Source organism: Mastigoproctus giganteus, chromosome 1, assembly GCF_048544385.1.
Source record: "Mastigoproctus giganteus isolate SK-2022 chromosome 1, ASM4854438v1, whole genome shotgun sequence".
NCBI lineage: Eukaryota > Metazoa > Arthropoda > Arachnida > Uropygi > Thelyphonidae > Mastigoproctus > Mastigoproctus giganteus.
Genome location: NC_143575.1, coordinates 194,330,513 through 194,352,880, shown reverse-complemented (window position 1 = coordinate 194,352,880; position 22,368 = coordinate 194,330,513). Strand labels below are relative to the sequence as shown.

The following is a 22,368-nucleotide window of genomic DNA, read 5'->3' as shown; positions in this document are numbered from 1 at the left end:
TCCTCTTGAGTGAAGGAACGAGAGAGTGAGGATCCCACACGAACTTGGAAAGATCGATTGGCTAAAAACGTTTGAATAAAAAGGGGGAGATGCCCTCTAAGGCCAAGGTTATGTAAATCTTTTAAAATGCCAAATCTCCAAGTTGTGTCATACGCTTTTTCCATGTCGAAGAACACCGACACCAAGTGTTCGCGTTTTAGGAAAGCATCCCGGATGGATGCTTCCAATCTAATAAGATGGTCCAAAGTGGACCGGTTCCTTCGGAAGCCGCACTGGATGTTGGAGAGAAGGTCATTTGACTCGAGATACCATATTAAGCGAGAATTAACCATTCTCTCCAGGATTTTGCACAGACAGCTAGTCAGAGCAATAGGACGATAGTTGGTGGTGACTTTTGGATCCTTTCCTGGCTTAGGGAAGGCAAGAACGATTGCCTTTCGCCAGGAGTCCGGAAACTGCCCTTCAGTAAAGATTCTGTTGTACAGAAGGAGCAGACAATCCATAGATTTTGGTGATAGATGTTTAATCATTTCATAATGGATGCCATCTGGCCCAACGGCACTTGCTTTGGAAAGAGTGAGGGCTCTTTTCAGTTCCTCTATAATGAACGCCCCGTTATAGGGATAGAGGCCCTTGGTCTTAAAATTAAGTGCTTGTTTTTCCAATTTATGTTTCAGGACCAGGAACTCTGGGGAGTACGAGGATGTTGCGGAGATGTTAGAGAATGTTTCCCCAAGAGCATTGGCTATTGCAGTTGGATCTGCAATAGCGCATCCATTATAATCTAGGATTGAAGAAGGGTGGGATGTATATTTTCCCTTCATTTTCCGGATTTTATCCCAGACTACCTTAGAGTTGGTAGACTGGTTAATAGATGATGTAAAACGGATCCACGATTCCTTTTGACTCTGACGACGGATATATCGTGCTTTGGCTCGTGCACGTTTAAAGGCTATAAGGTTGGTCGTGGCAGGATATCGGCGGAATATCCCCCACGCTTTGTTTTGAGCCTTTTTTGCTGCTGTGCATTGTGCATTGTGAATTCCACCAAGGTTTGGGAAATGGTGGAAACCGGGCAGATGTTTTTGGAACTGTATTCGCAGCTGCTTGGACAATATTTTCTGTGATGTACTTAACTGCATCATTGATAGGCTCTTGACTGACTGTGCTAAGATCAAAATTTGCCTGATGTTGGAAGGCAGTCCAGTCAGCCTGATCAATCTTCCACCGTGGTAACCTGAAGGGAAGACATGGTCTCCCACTGTGTAACAAGGTTATCACAGGGAAGTGATCGCTTCCGTACGGATTCTCCTCCACTTCCCAAGTGAGTGAAGGGAGTAGAGAAGGGGAGCAGATAGAGAGATCAATGGCAGAAAAAGTACGGGTAGGCATGTGGAAGAAGGTGTTTGTTCCAGTATTTAGAAGGGAAAGGTCATTGTCATTGAGCATACGCTCTATGACTCGTCCCCTTCCGTTGATGTTAGCACTACCCCACAGGGTGTTATGTCCGTTAAAATCCCCGAGATGTAGGAAAGGGGGAGGCAGCTGCATTAGAAGGTCATCAAGGTCTGCCTGGGTGATGTCAGTCCCAGGTGGCAAATAAATGGAGCACACAGTTAATAAAAATCCCACTGAAAGGCGAATTGCAACAGCCTCTATGCTGGTTGTAATTAGCAAGGGCTGCACTGGGGTCTGGTTACCCACAAGGATAGCCACTCCCCCATGTACAGAGCCACCCGCAATTCTATCCTTTCGAAAAACTGTGATGTTGTGCATGGTGGGATCATCATTTGCCTTTAGATATGTCTCCTGCAAGCAAAAGCAAACTGGCTCGTGCTTTTGCAGGAGGGCCTTGATGTCATCAATGTTTCGCCGGAATCCACGACAATTCCATTGTAGGAATTTAGCCATTATTTTGGCTTGGTGGGTCCATCAGGCGGCTTCCGAGGTGCTGAGGGCTTACTTTTATCAGTCTTGGATTTGTCTTTTTTGGGGAAGAATGGACGCTGTCCCGTGTCTATTTCCTCCTCCGCAAAGAGTTCCAAGACTGAATCTTCGGGTACCTCCTTCTGCTCCACATCCATCTTTTCTTGGGTACTAGGGGGGACTTTCCCTTTCTTATTCTTTTCTTTCATAATTATCTTTGTTACTTGTGGAGCATTAGGAGGTACCGATATAGGAGTGGCAGCTGATTGGTCCTTTTGTGCAGGTTTTTGAGATGTTAAGAGATACCGCGCGATGGGAGTGAAAGACTCCTTTGGAGGAATGGTCATGTCCGTCTGAGTTCCGACGGAACATCTCCCTGCTACCTTCTGGGCGTAGGTAGGTTTGTTGATATTCAGGGGTTTGACCGATTTCCTTGCCTCCTGGTATGATATATTTAGCTCTGCCTTCAGCCGTTGAATTTCTTTTTCTTCTTTCCACCTCTGGCATGCTCGTGAGTAGGCCGGGTGTTCGCCCTCACAGTTAATACAGGTGGGTTTTGTGGCTGAACATGCTGCTGTTTCGTGGTCCTTTGCACCGCATTGAGCGCATGCAAGGACTCCACGGCAGGCCATTTGAGACTGTCCATACTTCTGGCATTTAAAACACCGCAAAGGGTTTGGAACGTATGGACGCACTGAACAGTTGATGTATCCAGCTTTTATCTCGTCAGGAGGTTTAGGAGAGTTAAAAGTCAGGATAACGCTCCTGGTTTTAACTATTTTTCCATCCCTTCGCGCAGTAATTCTCTTGACGGCAATAACTCCCTGGGGTTTTAATTCGGAGCAGATTTCCTCCTCGGTTACGTCGAGAAGGTCCCACTCCGAAATGACACCTCTCGATGAATTGAGTGTTCTGTGTGATGTCACCGTTATAGGTATTCCTCCGATTGATGTTGTTCGGAGTAGATGTTCGGATTGCCTGTCATTTTTGGTTTCAATTAAGAGGTCTCCAGAACGGAGCCTCTTAACTGATTTGGGAGAACCTGCTAACCCATCTAACCCTTTTTGAATGAAGAAGGGCGACATTTTACCAATCAGTTTTTCACCGGTTGAGTGCATGATTAGGAACCTTGGGACTGGCCCTGATGGTAATTCGGTTCGCTGCCTCTTATTAGCAATAATGCTATCTGATTCTCTGTCTAAATTTTCAGATAGGGACCGCGTTGGGGCCCCTGAAGGAGTAAGTTTCTCAGGATTCATATAGTTTTTTAAATTGTTCAGTGCCCGGGCTCCCCACCCACCACGGAGCCTAAAGGGACGCCCACTACCCGGCATGCAATAAATGCGCTCGGGAGTGGGACACCAGGGCTACCCAGACACTATACCCGCACCGCCGCCAGCCTGAATCCTGTCCCTCGGACCATGAGGGTAGGGGCGTGGCATTGACACGGTTGACCCTCGCAGGCGAGCCTACTAGCCGATTGATCCTAGCCGGGCCTTCCAGGACCACCCGTCTTGTCGAAGCAGGGGCCAAAGTGGTGTATTGAAGCTGGGCCCCTCAACCACCAGGATCCCCCTTTCCGAATTTCCACGGGTCGCAGCGCACGGCAAACACGCCGGATTCCATTGATGTAAGCCCGGAACCTAGGCTGTGGGCGTTGGATCCCAGTGATGCTAGTCTGGAAGTCCAGCAGCGTCACTGGGAGGTCCACTCACCACGTACAGGTGCCCACGTCGAGGGGTCATATCTGCCTGCACAACCACCCCCAAGTCCCTTTCATTCTCTACCACTGTCAGTGTAGTACCACAGAGTTGATACGGTGCTCTGGGGTTGCTGTTTCCCATGTGTAGTACTTTACATTTGTCAATGTTAAACTTCATTTGCCACCTCTCAGCCCATCTGCTCAACCTTTCCAGATCCTGTTGCAGTAGCATAGTGTCAGTAGTGTCCTTGACAACCCTGCCAACCTTTGTATCGTCTGCAAACTTGGACATTAAGCTTGATATACCATCATCAATATCATTTATAAATACAGAAAACAATAATGGACCCAACACTGAGCCCTGAGGGACTCCACTAATAACATTAGTCCACGATGAGCAGTGTCCATTGATTACCACTCTCTGTCTTCTCCCTCAATCACCCCTTTATCCATAGCAGCAATTTGCCTCCAATGTCACACTGCTCCAATTTGTGTAGCAGTCTTCCATGTGCAACAGTATCAAAAGCCTTTCTAAGATCCAAGTATATAATATCAAAGCTATTCCCTGCATCCAGTTCTTTTGTGACTGCATCATAGTATCCAATCAAATTGGTCAGGCAAGACTTCCCCTTAACAAAACCATGCTGTGTCCGAGCTATAACTGAAGTCTTGTCTAAATGATTCTACAGTGCTTCTTTAACCAGTGCCTCCATTAATTTTCCTGGAACAGAAGTTAAGCTCACAGGTCTATAATTACTTGTGTCAGCCTTTGTTCCTCCTTTGTGAATTGGGGTCACATTTGCATATTTCCAGTCTATGGGTACCTCACCTGAGTCCAAGGAAGCTCTCATAATTATGGCTAAGGGTTTGCTTACTTCCTTTGCTGCCTCCTTTAATATAACTGGATAGATCCCATCCACCCCAGGTGCCTTTCTTGTGTTTATCTTCAACAGTTTCTCCTCCGCTTTACTCCCAGTTATTTCAAGATTCTGTAGCTTACTGCTAGAGTTGAATACACCTCTGGCATTCCCCTCGCTGAATAACTCCTCATGTGTGAATGTCGATGCAAAATATTCATTTAGTTTGTTAGCTACCTGAGCAGGATCATCAACAGTTGACCCATCAATATCAAGTAGACCAATCTGATTCATCCCCTTCCTTCTAGAGTTTACATAAGTAAAGAACTCTTTGCTGTTTTTCTTTGCATCCCTTGCCAAGGATTTCTCGTAATCTGCCTTCGCCTGCCTAACCTCCTTTGTAACTTGGTTGCATATCAACTTGTATCCATCATAGGCTTCTGTGTCATGTGTTAATTTGTAAGTATCCCATGCATTTTTCTTCTCTGCCATATGCCTCATTAGTTCATCTGACATCCATTTTGGCCTAAACCTTGAACAATATTTCTTAGTTGGTATGTAAAGCCTAGTAGCTTCCAAGATAAGTTCTTTGAATGCTTCCCATTTTGAATTTGCTGTTGGTAACATCATCAGTTGGTCCCACTGTATAGAATTTAAATACTGTCTCAGTCCATCGTAGTCGCCTTTACGGAAGCAATAACCCTTCCCTTTACCCCTAATGGTAGTTACCTCTTTGAGTAAATCCCACTTCAGCACACTGTGATCACTGCCACCTAGTGGTTCATTTATCTGCAGATTCTTAATGCATGAAGAATCACTGCTGATAATCAAATCAAGAGTATTACTCCCTCTAGTTGCCTCCCGAACATGCTGATGTAGAAAACAATCATCCAATAAATCCACAAAAGCCTTGCTAGTGTGTGAGTGACCAACCCACAAATTCCAGTCAATATCTGGGAAATTAAAATCCCCCATTATAAGACTCTCTGATTTACTGGCCCACTCTATTTCCCTGTACAGTTTCTTATTATACTCATCAGAGTCATTAGGCCTATAGCACACTCCTACTCTCAATTTTGATCTCCCAATGCTAATGTCACACCAAACTGACTCAATACTGCACTGTCCAGCGATGACGACTGGCTTCACTTCCTTGGTTTTTATGTGTTTCTTAACTAATAGCATAACCCCTCCCCCCCTTCCTATCCTGTCTATCCTTTCTGTAGACGTACTCCCCAAATTGCAGTTCTGCATCCCTTATATCTGTCTGACACCACGTCTCTGATATCCCAACAATATCTGCCTTTGATGTTTTGAGCAATACCTCAAATTCATCAAATTTACTTACTAAACTCCTAGCATTGGTGTACACGCAAGTATACCTGCACCTGTTTCTATTCTTAGCTACCCTAACACAACCCATGTGTTTACTTGTACCGCAATGGCTCCCAGCAGTCTCTGAAATATCATGCATCTTGTTTTTCAGGCTTCTGCTCATTCTAATAGAAGCAGTGCAAGAATCTCTTTCACCTCTGCCAGTGGCTACTGTCAATCTATTGGTCTTTGTCTCCCCCCAAGCTAGCAGTTTTCCGACCCACCTAACACTGCCTCGATAGCATCAGCAAATATTCTTGCACCCTTTCTATTTAAATGTATTCCATCCCTGTAGAAGCAATCTCTCCTGTTAACAAGTACAGTCCAGGCTGAAAAAAAATTCTACCCCTTGAGCCTTGCACAATCTTTCCAGGGCCGAATTGATCGACAAGGCTCTCATCATATACTCCCTCCTATCGTGTCTGGGCAGAATTTGGAATTGACCCATATTTATTTCCATTGTGGAGTAACACACCTTTGAGACTGCAAAAAAACATAAAATTGTCTGCAGAAAAGTAGGGGACTTGTTCTTATTCTTTGTCTGTACCATGAGAAAAACATTCCACATGCTAGAAGATTTTATGACTTAAGCCTAGAACCAAGGAGTTCTGCAGATTCCTTTGGTAAATTTAAATCTCATCAGATCACTGAGTTTATGCTGTGAAAATAACTGAGGCTGGACTCTGTCTCCAGGCATGTACACTTCGGTTTGATTTTCAGAAACTTCTCTTTCAGCACTTTCTGCTGCTACATTTTCCAGTATAAGTGGAGGGCATGGAACCACCAGGTTATCTCCATGTGAGACTGGTCTAATGGCAGATGGAATATTAGGATACACAATGCCCTTCTTACTCTTTGCATTGTATCTCTCTACATTAACTAAGTAAAAGTAAGTCATCACAATGGTTTGTAGACTCCCACCAAATCACGGGAATTGCAAATGGAATAGCCTTCTTTTTATTATTTTTCCACAATCTCAATGCTTCAACATAGGTTCAGCAAACTTTATGTGGGGCCCATTGTTTATCTTGGTCACCAAGTTTCACCCCAAAATAAGCATAATACACATTTTTTTTTTACAAATTTTGTAATATCTTGTCTTTGCTCAAGGACTACATAACTTCCACAAATATAACAAAATAAGTTTGTTCAAACACTTGTGCGAGGATATTTTACTCACTTTTCAGTACAAGTTTGACATGATATATGTCAAACTTGTGCTCACACTGATAAACACTGCTGCATGGAGCTCACAAGGTCAAGAAACAAATGACTGAAGACAGTGTTGCCAACATGTGAAGATGTTGTTTACAAATTTTCACTCCTAATTTAATATATTCAATAACAGAATGCCTGATATCAACTTAAGTAACTTGTGAAAAAATAAACTGTATGTGATAGGGGGGGAAAAATCTGAAATCAGCATAAAAAACTTAGTTAAAAACAAAAGTTGAAAACCAGACAGAGTAGTATTATTTATAAGCTTTATTGAAAGGGAATTTGACAGCTAGAAAGATATGGATAGAAAGGCAATGTGGAAATTAATACATATTGTGGGCTATTTCTACTTTATAGAAAAAATGTATATAGAATATAAAGTAAAGATTCTCTGTAATGGCCAACTGACTAAAGAGGTTACTACTAATAATGATGTCAGACAAGGATGTGTATACCATCGCTTACAATTTTCCTAATTATTATGGAGTGAATAATGAAAGCATCAAACAAATCAAAAAAACAAATGCACAAATACAATGGGGATTGTTGACCAGATTAAATAATTTAGACTTTGCTGATGATATATGCATATTAGCCCAAACACATCAACATATGCAACAACAAATAAAGAATTCAAGTAATAAATCTGAAACATTTGGCTTAAGAATAAATATAAATAAAACAAAGATATTGAAAATTAACACACAACAAAACAGAAGATAACAAAGTGAAAATAAACAGTTGAGTAAATTGATACCTTTACATATTTGGGGTGAGTTATTGGCAAATAAGGAGGTATGAAGAATGATACGAGTGGGTCAGAAGTATAGCGAACGAAGTCCAATTTTTCTTCAAGTCGGGCTAATAAATACTACAGGTGTACTAAGTCCCTTCAAGCCAGTGTATTGACCAATGTAATGCCAACGTAAAGCCAATTATTCAGTGAAAATGTGGAACAAGTCCTTAGTTCTTTAGCCGGGTGATAGCAGTAGTTCCTTATAATGCTGAAGAACATCTGATAGTGTTCATTTTTACAGTGGGCCAAGCCCACCTTGCATGAGATTCAGCAGGAAAGTGATCCAAGTCTCCCTTGTTTATAACCATGCAGTTACTTCTCCATAACATTTAAATCATAGCAGATCCTGGAATTAGGGCACAAATACAAACTGAAAAACAGCTTCATCTTTCTGGAGCTGACATCGGAAACGACTTACAGAAAGATGATATCCCCACACAACTGAAAATTTGAGAAAAATGAATTTTTGTTTTTATTTATACAGTGCTTTATTATTTTTGTACTTTTAAAACACTCCAATATCATTCACGGGGAGAGCTAACAAAAAAATTCTGTACACGTGGTGCTACATTGGACAAAGGGACGATTAAATGGCAGAAGACAAACAGCAGTTATTAATGGGTAACACTCCAAATACAGCAATGTTAGGAGTGTAATTCCTCAAGGTTTTGTGGTGGAGCTCTTGCCTTTAATTTTCAATGATATTGATAATAGTAGTATTAGTTTCATGTCAAAGTTTCTGATTGTTATTAAATTCTAGAGGGCTGTTAATGAGAACCAGGGACTGCTGCTTAGACATTCACTGATTCTCATTAACAAGATTTAGACAAAATATACATTTGTTCTAAAAAATGGCAATTAAGATTTCATGATAGTAAATTGGAGGTTCTGCCTCAGGGCCACAATGATCCCAAGTTAAATTATCAGATTAATACTGTTGAAGATGAAGAGGATTTCAGTGCTGTAACACAGTCTATGAAGTCTCTGACTATTACAGCTCTCTCTCTCTCTCTCTCTCTCTCTCTCTCTCTCTCTCGCTCTCTCTCTCTCTCTCGTGTAGCAAGGAAAACTGCAAGAACAATATATGGCATCATCCCTTGAGGGATGATGAAGAGTTGTGTGAGATGTGAAGAGAAACTCATACAGGAAGAGACTCTGCAAGCTGCAAAGTTTGGAAACTAGTCATCTGTACGGGGATATGTTGAGATGTTTACACCCATGAAAGGATGATACAAGGGTACAGATTCCAATTAAGTAGAGGTAATTGTAGGCTGAATGTAAGGAAACTTGCCTTTGATCAAAGAATAATTTACTACTGGCACAAGTTACAAGTCAGCTTTGTAGATGTAGGATCTTATGTAGATTTAAAGAGGGATTAGGTAAATATTTGGAAGTTGAAGATAAAATAAGAATACTTGGGTGACATTTTGTTTTATTTATTTCAATGAGATGTTTGAGATGTATAAGCTTTGCTTTCTTATTATTCTGCTATTTAATACTAGGTATAGTTTTAAATAGAGATATAATGTAGAATTCTGCAAAAAATTTCTGGTCAAGAATTAGTTTTATGGCAGAGCAACATCTTAGGTCACATTATACCAGTGTATTATGTTTGTAAAATGTACATTCAAGGAACAATTTGCATGTTATGTGGACTGAAAAATGTTGAATAACTCAAGGAGAAATCCTATTTTATTTTATTGGGATTGACTAACTATAACCTCAACTGAGGGGGGGGGGGGACTTTAAGAATTCCTACAGTTCCCATCAAGATTTGAACCCAGACCTCTCCAAATGAATAAAAAAATTACTATGCTGTCACAGAGATAGCTCACTGCTAGCTTTTGTGCTTGCATACTGGCTACAATGACAGAATGGCTACAATTAAGTTGTAAACTCCTCTGGTTGCAGTGGCCACACAGAATACAAGTAGAAATCAATTTTGATTTATTTTATATGTAAAGTTATTTTCCAGACCAAAGAGACAATGTAAATAAGAAACCAACTGCAATAATCTAAAAATAAGTTAAAGAACAAAAAAAATTAAAGGTAACTTGTCATAAAAATGGCGCTGAAAATGCACAAGATACAATATATAGGAGTTTATCTGATGATATTTATCATTTATCTGATGATATTTTTGTCTTTCTTTCGCTTAAGAGTTATTGCAATAAATTCATTAAGAGCATAAAAAAGATCAAAAGAGTAAAACAGCTTCCATAATATCTTCAAAATAAATGAAAAATATGGTATACATATTCAGCAATGCTTCTGTGGAAGAGATTATTTGTGACAGATCCGCTGAAAATAAAAGAATTCGTAAGTATGAATGAGGGACACATGACTGAAGAGGACAACTGTATTAGTTTTCATTCCAGATTTCATATACCAGATTTATATTTGTAACAGTCATTCACTGGCAAAAATAAATAAATAAAATATATGAAATACCTGTAAACTCTGAATCATCATCTTCATTCATTGGTCCAGGAACAGGAGTTTCTCCTTGCTTCAAGCAGTTGTGAATATATGCAGCTTTCCATTTAGCATATTTTCTATGTTGGGCAACCTTAATTGAAAGTAATTTAAAACAACAAATAAAAAAAAGCGTACTCCACTGAATTTTTTAAAAATTTACAGCATATATTCTGATACTGCAATTTTATCAGCACCGATTTCAGGAAATCAGTGCTGATAGAATTGCAGGAAATGAACTTGATTTAGTGTTGAATGATAACAAAGAAAAACATTAGTATAATGTTTTTCAGCAAAGCAAAGAATTTTTATTCAATGGTAAATCAAAAATGACACCTGATTGAGCAGTTCTCTTCAATGCCATTATTTCATTAATACTGTAACTAACAAAAACAGCTTTTATAGATATCTATGTGACAAATTTTGTGAGTTTAAAATATCCATATTTGAACAGAGGTCCAAGAAATTATCTGTAATTATCGATCTGGAAACTCAAATTGCAGTCTGTGATTAAATGGTATTTCTGAATGCAAGTCATAATAAGTTCAAATTAAGAAACAAAATCTTTGTTGATAATGAAAGAGCTGAAGAATACTGCTATGAATGCAAGTATGACTAATATTAAATAAATGTAGCTGCACTTTGTTGAAGTATAAAAACAAAATTTTCATGTAAAGGTGTGAAAACTGACAAAGCCAACTGGTTGAAACAGATGTTGAATTATTTTATAAAAAAAAAAAAAAAAACCATACATAGTAACAAAATATAAATTGTTTGTTACATGAGATAAGTTAATTATCTGTATATGCAAGATGAGTTTTGTAGGCCAGCATGGGTTGAAAACTTCATAAATTAGAAAAGGAAACCAACTTGTTCCATGTATGTGAAATGAATATTTATTTCTGGAAGTTGCTCTCTAATAACAAGAAATAAGGTGGTAATTAGTCATATTAATCTAATAAACTAATATTCCAATATCTCTGCTAGTATCTTCTGATTTCATCTCCCAAGTACTTAATGATTTCTTAGTATATATAAATTGAATTTCCGGTTTACAAACAACTAATTTATGAACCTCTGATGTCGTGAACAAAAATTTTTGAAACCAGACATTTGATTTATACACTCACCTCCTATGTCAAACTTTTCAGTAACTTCATGAAGCATCACCATTTGAAAGTAAAATGGGTAAGAATGATATATTTTCAGCTTATATATTATGTTTACCATATTTAACATACTATACATGCAATCAGTCAAAGTACACTGTTTAAAGTATATGTTTCTTGAAATATACACAAGTAGTGGAAGGGCATATTATCAACAGTATCTCCTTTTAGAGAAAAATTAATTTAATTTTTTAATTGATTTTAATTTAAAACTGATTTGTTGATTTTTTAATTAACAGAAAAGGTTAATTTCATGCTTCTAACTTAAATAAGCTGCTTTTGTATTATTTTATTGCAGTAAAAATAAGGTGTGAAGATTTCAATTAGTAAACATTTTCTTGTTTCATTCTTTTGAAACATATCTTCTTATTATACCATCTATGGGGAAATGCACTCAATTTACAAACTTTCATGATATGAATTACTTTTCAGAAACACACAATGTTCATAAATTGGGAGGTTTATTGTAGTTGTATTAACATTATGACCTCTTGATAAAAATTCAAAGTGAATTATGCTTTTCTAGTCAAAAAACAATCCTAGCATAACTTTAATTTTAGATCTGTAAATAAATTTTTTTGTTCCCCTGGGAGACATTATTAGTAGTAGTAGTGGCATATGATCCAAAAAAAAAAAAGAAAGTTTACAAAGCATCAGCAAAAAACAACAACAAAAAAATCCTCCCACCTCACCTGTTCATATCCTCCAATAACTTGTCCAGTTCTTGAATGTATTCAAACTGCCCACTTCCACAACAACAGACAAAAGTTTCTTCCAACAATCAACTACCTGCTGGCTGAAGGCAAACCTCTGCACATCTATCCTGAAATGGTCCTTCAATTTGAATTTATGCCCCCTCCTGCATGTAGTCTGAGAAGGAGGAAAATGCCATCAGAATTGAGCTAGCTCAATCCATTCAAAAACTTAAATACCACAATCAGATCACCTCATGAGGGCCTAGTCCCCAGATGCTGCAATTTGCAGAACTGAAGCCTGCCTTAGTAACACCATTCTTTCGTTCCCTTCACCAATCACGTTGCCCTTTTCTGCACCTATTCCATCAGATCTATATCCCCTCTAAAATGAGACCTCCAGACCTGTATGCAGTACTAAAGATGAGCCCTGACAATTGCTTTATACAATGGGATCACTTCCTGATCCCTGTTAGCAAAGTTACTGTATATCATTGACAAAATCCCATGGGCTGTCTTGACAGCCTGCCTGCACTGTTCAGAGAACTTCATATCTTACTGCAAAATTACCCCCCACAGGTCTTTTTTATTTTCCACTACCACACACAGTTGGTACATTAATCCAGAATCACTGTTACCCATATGCAGTACCTTGAATTTGTTAATGTTAAACTTCAAGTACCATTTCTCAGCCCATGTGCCTAATTTTTTTAGATCTTGTAGTGGTAGCATACCTTGATTACTGTCACTAACCACCCTGCCAAGCTTTGTATCATCAATATCATCTGCATACTTAGACATTATGCCTGATACACCATCAATATCTTTAATAAATATAGAAAACAACAACGGGCCCTATGGAGAGCAGCATCCATTAATAACCACTCTGTTAGAATTTGTTGTTTGTAACATCAGACAGTACCACTGAATAGAATTTAAAAAACTGTCTGAGACTACTGTGGTCATCCTTATGAAAGCAAAAGCCCTTCCCTTTAACCCCTGACAGTAGTTATGTCTTTAAGTAAATCCCATATCAGCACATAGTGGTCAGAACTATCCAGGTTTTTTACCTTCAGGTTCTTAATGCATGAAGAATCACTGCTGATAATCTTATCAAGGGTATTGCTTCGTCTTGTTACTTCTCTAACATGCTGCTATAGAATACAGTCATCCAATAAATCCACAAAGGTTTTTCTAGTGCACGAGTGACTAACACACAAGTCGGAGTCAAATTTCTTTTAAGTAAAATTAAAATTTTACAGTTATTCGTTCAAAAAGCAATTCCAAAAAGATATGAAATTACTTATTTTTAACCACAGATAAAAATAATCCTTTCAGCATATGCAACCAAAATGCTACTGTAAACAATTCTAGACATTCTAAGTTACAAAATAAAGATAATTCAGTTCTGGACCTTTTTTTATCCTACTAATGTATTATCACAAAAATAAATCTTAAAAACATATATCAAATAAAACCATAGTTAAAACAACCAGGAGAAACAGTGAACATATTTAGTATTAGCTCAAAAAGTTTCCTTCTGTAAATCATTTTACATAAAATTTTCTGTAACAGGATAAGAATCAAAATGCCATGAGATTCCTAGGACTAGATAATTTATATTTTATTGCTGTATATGAATTATATATTCAAGTATATAATTACTGGTATATATTCAAGTATATAATTACTGGTATATTATTCAATTATTATATAATATATTATATTATATTATTAGAATAAAATTATATATAAAAGTATGTTTCTTTCAAGCAAAGAGAATATCAGCAGCAGAATATCTTTGGCTTTATAGGATGCAGCTACAACTTTCTACTATTGCATATTAAACAATTAAAGCATAAATATCAATGCAAAATTCTTGAATTAACTATTAATTTTAGCAGCTATTACTACCTATCAGCTCCTCTCCCTCTCTCCTTACTGTGTTATGCAAAACATCCACCATTTGAATTTCAAGCAACGATGTAACTGATGTCTGGTTTCAGACAGCAATTACATCATTGCTTAAAACCAAAAAGTGGATGTTTGCATCGGTCCATAGTTCTTTCAAACAGAAATAATCAGATTATAATTAAAAGCAGTTGCAATTACCTATAGTAGCAATCATGCTGCAGACAACTGCTACAATACACTGACAGATTCTTTCAAAAGTTAATTATTACATTTCACCTGTATAAAATTTATCTAATTAACAAAATTTTTTTTTTTTTTTTTTTTAGAATCTTGTTACAAAAATTTCTTATATTTATAATATTCTGATTGCCACTACAGATTATAATTACAACCACTTATGTCACATGTTATGTTTAATATATAAAATATTTATGACATTAATGCATATTATCATAATTTGTTTCTATATATCTAACACTAAGCAATTAAGAGAATTGAATTTCCTATAAATTTAAAACCATACAAATAAATTTATTAGAAAACAACAATTTCTCTACATTATAAAATGTCAGTTCAAAGGAACAGATATAAATTTGTTCTGCTGTGTATTAGAAACAATAGTAGTGGTGACAGAAGGACCAATTTTGAAACCAAACCACTTGTCACTGACACGTGGAGGTAGTTTTGGTAAGCACTTCTTGAAGTTGTTAATCTCTAAGGCAGGCATGTTATTTGATAACTGCATTACATTTCAAAAGTGTGAGTGAAGGGAACAAATGTAAAGGAATTACAAACTACTTGCATACACTTCTCTGCATTGAAACAGTATGATTTTTGAGTTTTTGAATTAAAATAAATTTAATAATATGATGAAAAAAAAGTGGCCCCAATTTCATATCAGGAACCACAAGGCACCAGCATTTGAAACAACCAAGGAAAATAGCATTTCAGTAATCTGTAAACCTGCCAAAGGACTGGGGTTTAAAGGCTGTGGTCCTATGTTATGCAAACCACTAACAATTTGCCAATTAAAGGCAGAAGATTCAAAGAAGCCCAGACAGAAACTTTCCACAGATCACCCCCACACAGTGCACTCTAATGAAAAATTGATCAAAAAATAGGACTGGCATTCTTTTGTTCTGTGGCCATTCGTATACGTAATTCACACTCAAGTTATGCCAGAGTAGTGAGGCAAAACTGGCACACTGCTACAGCAATGTCTCATATCTATTTGTTACTAATGTCTGAAGTTTTTTCAGCAAATTTCCTTTGTGAAAAAGTTTATCGCTAGCTAAACATTTCAGTAGGCTACTGCTAGCATCAGTAGGTTTGAGGTCGGTGTTTTCTCCCCCCCCACTGCATCCTGCATAGACATTTTTTGTACATATTGTTTGTTGGCATCTGTTTTGCTGTTGATTACTTTGGAATATCCAGGTCCATTTCTGCGCTAGGTATTTTATAATTTTCCATAAATTGTCCATTCTGCTAATCCCATTATCTGATTTATTTTTTCAGAGGATGCTGTGGAGGGGATACAAAAACAGGCAGATCAAAAAATTTTCTCTACAGAACATTTCTGCCTAGTTTGACCTTTGTTAGTGGTTTACATTGCATAGGACCACAACCTCTCAACTCCATACCTTTGGCAGATTCAGCAGTTACCGAAATGCTACTTCCCTTGGTTGTTTCAGATGTCATGTGTCTTGTGACAAGATGGGACCTGGCAGATGAAATGCTTCCCCCACCATATTTTAATTGTATTCAATCATTTACCTTTGGATATTTTAGTTTGCAAATTTAAAACACTTGAAAGCACATGTTGCAAAGAAGATAAGGTTGTTTCAGTAAACTACATGTACTTTCATATGATTAAAAAAAAATCATCTCTTTCAAACACAGAGCAGTATTATAAAAGAAGTGTGCTACATTTCAGGCAATTTCAATTATCATATTTGCCTAAAATGCAATGCAATGAGAACAATATCTAGCTTTTTTTTTGTAAGCCATATCTGCTTAAAATACCAAATTGAAGAAACCCAAACTTCATATTGTTATCAAGTACCTTCATATGATTAAAAAAAAATCATCTCTTTCAAACACAGAGCAGTACAGTAAACCCCAGCTATTTGCGGGGGTTATGTTCCTGAGAAATGCTGCAAATACCGAAAATGTGAATACTGAGTTATGGCTCCCATAGTAATAAAGGGGTTCCGTTCCAAAGTATGAAATATAAAAGAAAAACTAGTCTAAAATTTTGTCTATGTATGTATTATATGTACCTTCATAATATGACTATGTACATACAGTACATAGTGAAATGCAAGCATATGGCATCGAAATAAAAATAAGAAACAATTTAATATTAAATGTAATATTTATTAGAAATTTCAAATAAATCTTTCAAACCAGCGCCTTTGCTAGCTAAAAAACTTATCCCGGCAGTGCTATCACCAGTTTTGCTAAAGTGTTGATAAAGGAGTTTTGCCTTTTCACGAATGATGAGTGAACTTAACGGAATTTTATTTTGAGTTCGGTCTTCTATCCGCAGATTTAAAGCCTTTTCCATTTTTTCTAATTTAACTTCACGAGTTACAGAGCAAATTTTTGAAGCAATTAGCATATTTTCACGGACACTACGTCAGATTTTTTCTTCCAATTTCTTGATTGATCGTACCGTTGACTCCTTGATTTTATAATGTTTTGCCACTGAGGAGACACTTTCACCATTAGAAATTTTGTCTAATAACTGAATTTTACTTGCTAATGTCATCACCTTCTTTGATCTTTTCACATTTCCCCTGTTATTCGTAGCCATATTTTTGTACGGGTTAGAAAGAACTTGCCCACAATAAAGTCACTTTCTTCCATTAACACACTAGAAAAAGTCTGTTTTACACTACAAAATGGTAGATTTATCACTTTTGTAATCATATCAATTTATAAATTGATAAATTTATTCAATTTATAAGCATATAAATTAAAAGCAAACGACGAAACCTTCCATGGCAAGCGTATAACACATACTGAACAAGGATTAGCGAGAAACATCCACGTGCATGATTTTGTCACCCCTCTCCCCACCCACCCACCGAGCGCTGTTTTGACCAGGAAAGATAATTTTAGCCACGCCCATGTTTTTTTATGGCGGAAAACGTTCACGGCACTTTAAAATTCACATTTTTTTAGGTTTCATTTTATATTAAATCGGCGACCACGAATAGCAGGGGTTTACTGTATTATGAAAGAAGTGTGCTACATTTCAAGCAATTTCAATCATCATATTTACCTGAAATGTAATGCAATGAGCACAATATCTAACTTTTTTTGTAAGCCATGTCTGCTTAAAATACCAAAATTGAAGAAACCCAAACTTCATATTGTTATCAAGTATCTGCATTTTAAGGGCATATTTGCAACAGAGGATCACACTGATATGATGCCAACACTTCTCTGGTATTTTCCACTGCCATCAAGTGGCATGCAAAGATAACCACCACTGAGGTCAATCAACTTCTATCAATTCATTAATGTTACACAAACTGCCGAGTCTGTTGGTATATCTGCAGGCATTGCATTATAGTATATCAACCAATTATACTTGAATAACTGGTTGATATACTATTAACTTCTTGAAGTTAATATTAACTTCAAGAAGTTAAGATTAAGAAGCAAATTAACTTCTTGAAGTTAAGAAAAGTTTCGGCATGAGTTTTCACAGATGTTAATGATCAGAAAGCCTACTATGGCAAGGATATCAGAACACCTTTTGAAGAGAATTAGACAAAATCTTGAGGACCTATTTTCCAGTTCAAAATATGGATGAGACCACTCTATACCACTCTTCTCCCAAATGCGAGCATGACACAAAACTACATCCCATCTTTACTAACCAGGAAAGTCTATGTTGCATGTTCAGCAGGCAAGGTGATGCCTGCTAAATATGCAACCAATCCATTATGAACAATAAATAGTAAAACTGCCTGAATCAGTCAATCTGAAGCTGTGAACCATGTTGTCCTTTTCCACCAGAGTAATGTGCACGGATATCAAGCTATGTGTCTGTCATCACAGATTTATGTTCCTCATGCTCTGATGTAGTTCTGGTTCCAAATAACAGGTACAGTCTCAGAACTTTTCAAACATCTGTTCTTAATTGTAATGATTAAAATATAGAGACAACTAACTCTGTGCACGTGTGCATGCGTGCATGCAGAATACTGGCTTCAAAGCCAAGAAAAATCTGAAGTTGGCAGGTGTGAGCTTAGCAAGCAAATACAATAAAGACAGCAATATGTATTTGTGTTAATATTTATGAAATTATTCCATAACCAAACTACAATATTGTTCACATATGACTGGAGTGGCTAACAGTCGTCTACAGAAGACATTTTTCACAAGAACAGGTCAAGGACTTTGAATCAAAGGAGATAAAAAAAAAAAAAAAAAAGTCTAGATTAAGAATTCTCAGACAAGGAATATCAGGGTGTACATAATGCGCCACATGAGTTAGCAGTTAAGGAAACTGGCATTCAGACTTCTTTATAGAGAGTATACAGACAGAAAGAGACTTCACTGAAATTACAACTATAACACTTATAAATTTTATAAGGAAGTTTTTATTTATTAGCATTATTTTTATTTATATTACACACGAAAAATCCATATTAATCACATTTCAATTGAAATACTCACCTCATCACTTAAATCTCCAAAGGTTGTGAGAATGTCAAAAATCATACCAGCAGTATAAAATGATTTAACCACATTTCTAATAGAGGAAAAATAAAAAAATATAGGTATATTTCTTATGCTTAGTTCTGTCCAGACTTGCTGGATAGATCTTGGGTATCAGACAGATAACAAATATAAATATCAACAAATATGCATTACACAAAAATTATATACAGAAGTTAAATAAAATTGAAAATTGATTTTGGGTGTTTTTTATTTTATTTATTTTTTTATTATTATCAAAATTAGTTTTGTTCCTGGAATACATGCATTCAAGCGAAAACGTCACTATTAAGTATAAACACAATAAAGAATGCACTTGAAAAAGTTAACTTTTTCAATTACATTCTTTTTAAATTTAAAAATCAAGGATTAAATAAAGTAAGTATAATAACACAGTAAGTGCTACCTACTCACCCAATACTACACCAAATGCTTGGTAACCATACTGTAGTTACATATGGTTTCGTGTCTTTGGTGTATTACAATGTTATCTTAGTAAATGGCTATAGTAATTGTACACTCCTGATTCCTGTGATTGTCCAGAGTATGAACACAAAATTTACTTATTTCTGAGATTGGAAAATAATCTGAAAGCAAAACTAAAACAAATGTTTTGAACCTTTGTTTCTGTGTGATTCAAGTAAGTGTAAAGAGAATACAAGGTGGTGATGCTTCTGGAACTGGTGGGATGAAAAAGAAAGTCCATGGATCAAGGAGTCATTTTCACCTTTAAGCAACAATTTGAGAGCTATCTATATAAAATCAGGTCTTTACAGGATCACCCAAACAGCACAGTTATAAAAATTTATTATCCTGGTAAACAGCTGTCACTAGACAAATCCATAATCCTCTGGGAGAGGCTGTTTACTTTTTAGACAATGCATCAAAAATAGAAGAGAAGTAAGTAATAAAACAGTACATGCTGACTGAGCCAAACAGTCATATTGAAGTATCTAGTAAACACAAGAGTATTGGATGAGATTAAAGGAAAAGGGTATTCTGCAAATGTGATATTGAAACTTGTGGAAGATAAGATGCATATTACATATTCTTTGTATGGATTACTTGCTACAATTCCTATACTCTTGCAGTACAATTACTCAAGGCTAAGAAATACTGTACATTACATGCTGCCAGAAAAGACAATCCAAAGATTGTCACAACAGCAAAATATAAAAACTGAAAGTATATGCAGTTATGCCAATGGTGTCGCTATCAAAAGAAAGACAAGAGATTTTCTGATAATTTCTATTAAACAAGAGAGGCCAAACAAAAATCAAGCCCAATACTGTTTGTTGATACAACAAATATGTCTGTAGCGGATTGTAAAAACCAAATGATGTCTTACTATCCATATGAAACAGACAGTTTTTGTTGGTATAAGAAATCTGTTCATTCTTCTGTCATTAGAAGAATTCTAGTGATAGAAGAATGCTGACATTTTGCATGCACTTGTAAAATTCCCTCTAAATATGAAGAGACCTGTAATAATACAAAAAAGATGTTGTTTATGCCTTCAGAATGGCAATAAGAAAAATACAGCATGCTACTGTGAGAAGTATCTGTAGAGGCTAGTGCGTTGCTTCAGTGATTATTATAGAGCAAAGTTGAGCATGTAATATAACTGATCAATAATAAACTAGAAATAGTTTCTTGCAAAAGCTATGGTGGTTTTATTTGAAATGTCCCCCCCCCCAAAGCAACTAAGGATTATGCTGGTGCTAAAAATTATTTGTGTACCACCTGTATGGTTTACAGAATTCTGATAGTATGCAAAATTTGTATATGAACAGCTCTCTATATATCAAAATTGGTTCCAACTATAAAGACAATGACAAAGTATTTATAAAGAAATTAACTTTAGCAAATTAAACTGTTCCAAGTCACGACTTGGATTCCCTATCATACAATCAGGTCAGAGATCACCAAGTCTCTTAATATCCTGGTCTAAAGTAGTTGTATGTGTGTGTCGTTGTTATTTGGTTTTTAGGAGCATTAGCAACTAAGGCCATATTGCTCCAGGAATATGCGGTGGTCATTCCCTGACCTTTCCGCATCCTCCATATTTGGCGGTGACGGGCTCAAACCCCAGTCTAATCAAGCAGCGTGTGCTATGCACTGCTGCTCCTTCCCACCTGGCTATGGAGGCGCCATGTGTGTGTGTCAAAATTAAGAAAAACACTTAAAGATGTTATCAGACAAGCATGTTTCAAACAAAGAAAAGTTAAAGGGTTGGCTACTGATAACATCTTTAAGATTAAGTCTACAGCTATTAAGTGCAACAGCTTTATACAATCATATAGTTCTTTTGATCTGGCTGTAATTCAGGAACCTAACACAGCTGAATCTTTTTCTTAATCCCTTTCAGTATTTTTTTTTTTAGATCTCATATTTTTCGTGTTGAAAAACTTCGTCAAACCCCTTGAGAGTGAAGGAACGTTTAGGGGTTTCAGCTGTTAAATCTTCTTCCTCAGATTCTTCACATTTTGTAATTTCAAGGTGGTCTTCATTTGTGAGCTCTCCATTGTGGGCTTGATAAGCAAATCAGTGATGTAATTTATAGAAATCTCAAACTGCAATTGGTTAGCAATACTAATGACCACTTCTGTTTCATTTTTTATGATCTCTGCTGTTCTCGAAATCCTTTAAAATTATCAATAAACTGAGGATAGAGTTTATTCCAAACACCATTCGTGTTCTCTGTATTTTGTCCCAGGCTTGTTTTATTATTTTGATTGCATCTAAAATATGGAATTCTTTCCAAAATTCATTAAGAGTTGGACCTTCCTCCTTATCTCTGCCTGAACAAACAAATGCACCTATAATAGCACAATAATACACAATAGTACTGTATAGCTATGCATGTAGTTTTAAATGCCTTATTTGTGAATGTTTAGCAGCATTTATTTATTTTTGCAGTTAAATGTTCATATTTTCGATTTTGTTGATACTTGAGGAAAAAAAAAAAAAAAAAAAGCTCTCAAAGCAGGAACTGTCTGTATATATTTTGAAAGTTGCTTCAAACGTGTCTATTGTTAATATTTAAAATGACTTCTTATTTTTTAAAGTACATGCTGCCACCTTTTTTTTGTGTTTCCAAATAATTGTAGATAGCTTATTATAAATAATACAAAAACAGGTTTTAAAACTGGAGGGATCATATCTGTTGATATCAGTCATTCAATTTGGGCATACAAAAGAGAAAATTGAAGAAACAGATGTAGAGGATATTACTGCATAAAAATAAAGTAACGAGGATTTCATTTCCATTTTTTTTTTTTTTTTTTTTTTTTACAAATTTTAAAAATAATTCTAATTTGATTTAACAATAATTTTATTCTAATATTGGGCAAAGTCAAAATAAGAGCAGATTAGTATTTTAATGCATTTATTATTAGTGCATTCGGCCACATTTCTATAAATCTATATCCATCCATGTTGAGTCTGAAGCAACCAAGAACAAAAATCATGCACACACACACACACACTAGAAATCTGATTCTTTCACTAG

The 22,368-nt window shown here is 36.4% G+C and overlaps 1 protein-coding gene across 1 annotated transcript in view; it reads right to left on the bottom strand.

The window, feature by feature from the left end:
• The window catches only part of Vta1 (vesicle trafficking 1), a 103,666-nt gene that overhangs the window by 22,596 nt on the left and 58,702 nt on the right, over nt 1-22,368 (bottom strand). Inside the window, exons 4-5 of the mRNA XM_090383775.1 lie at nt 18,816-18,891; nt 10,325-10,442 (exon numbers count right to left, since the gene is read on the bottom strand). Coding sequence (XP_090239901.1) covers nt 10,325-10,442; nt 18,816-18,891 — 194 coding nt within the window. The remainder of the gene's footprint in view (nt 1-10,324; nt 10,443-18,815; nt 18,892-22,368) is intronic.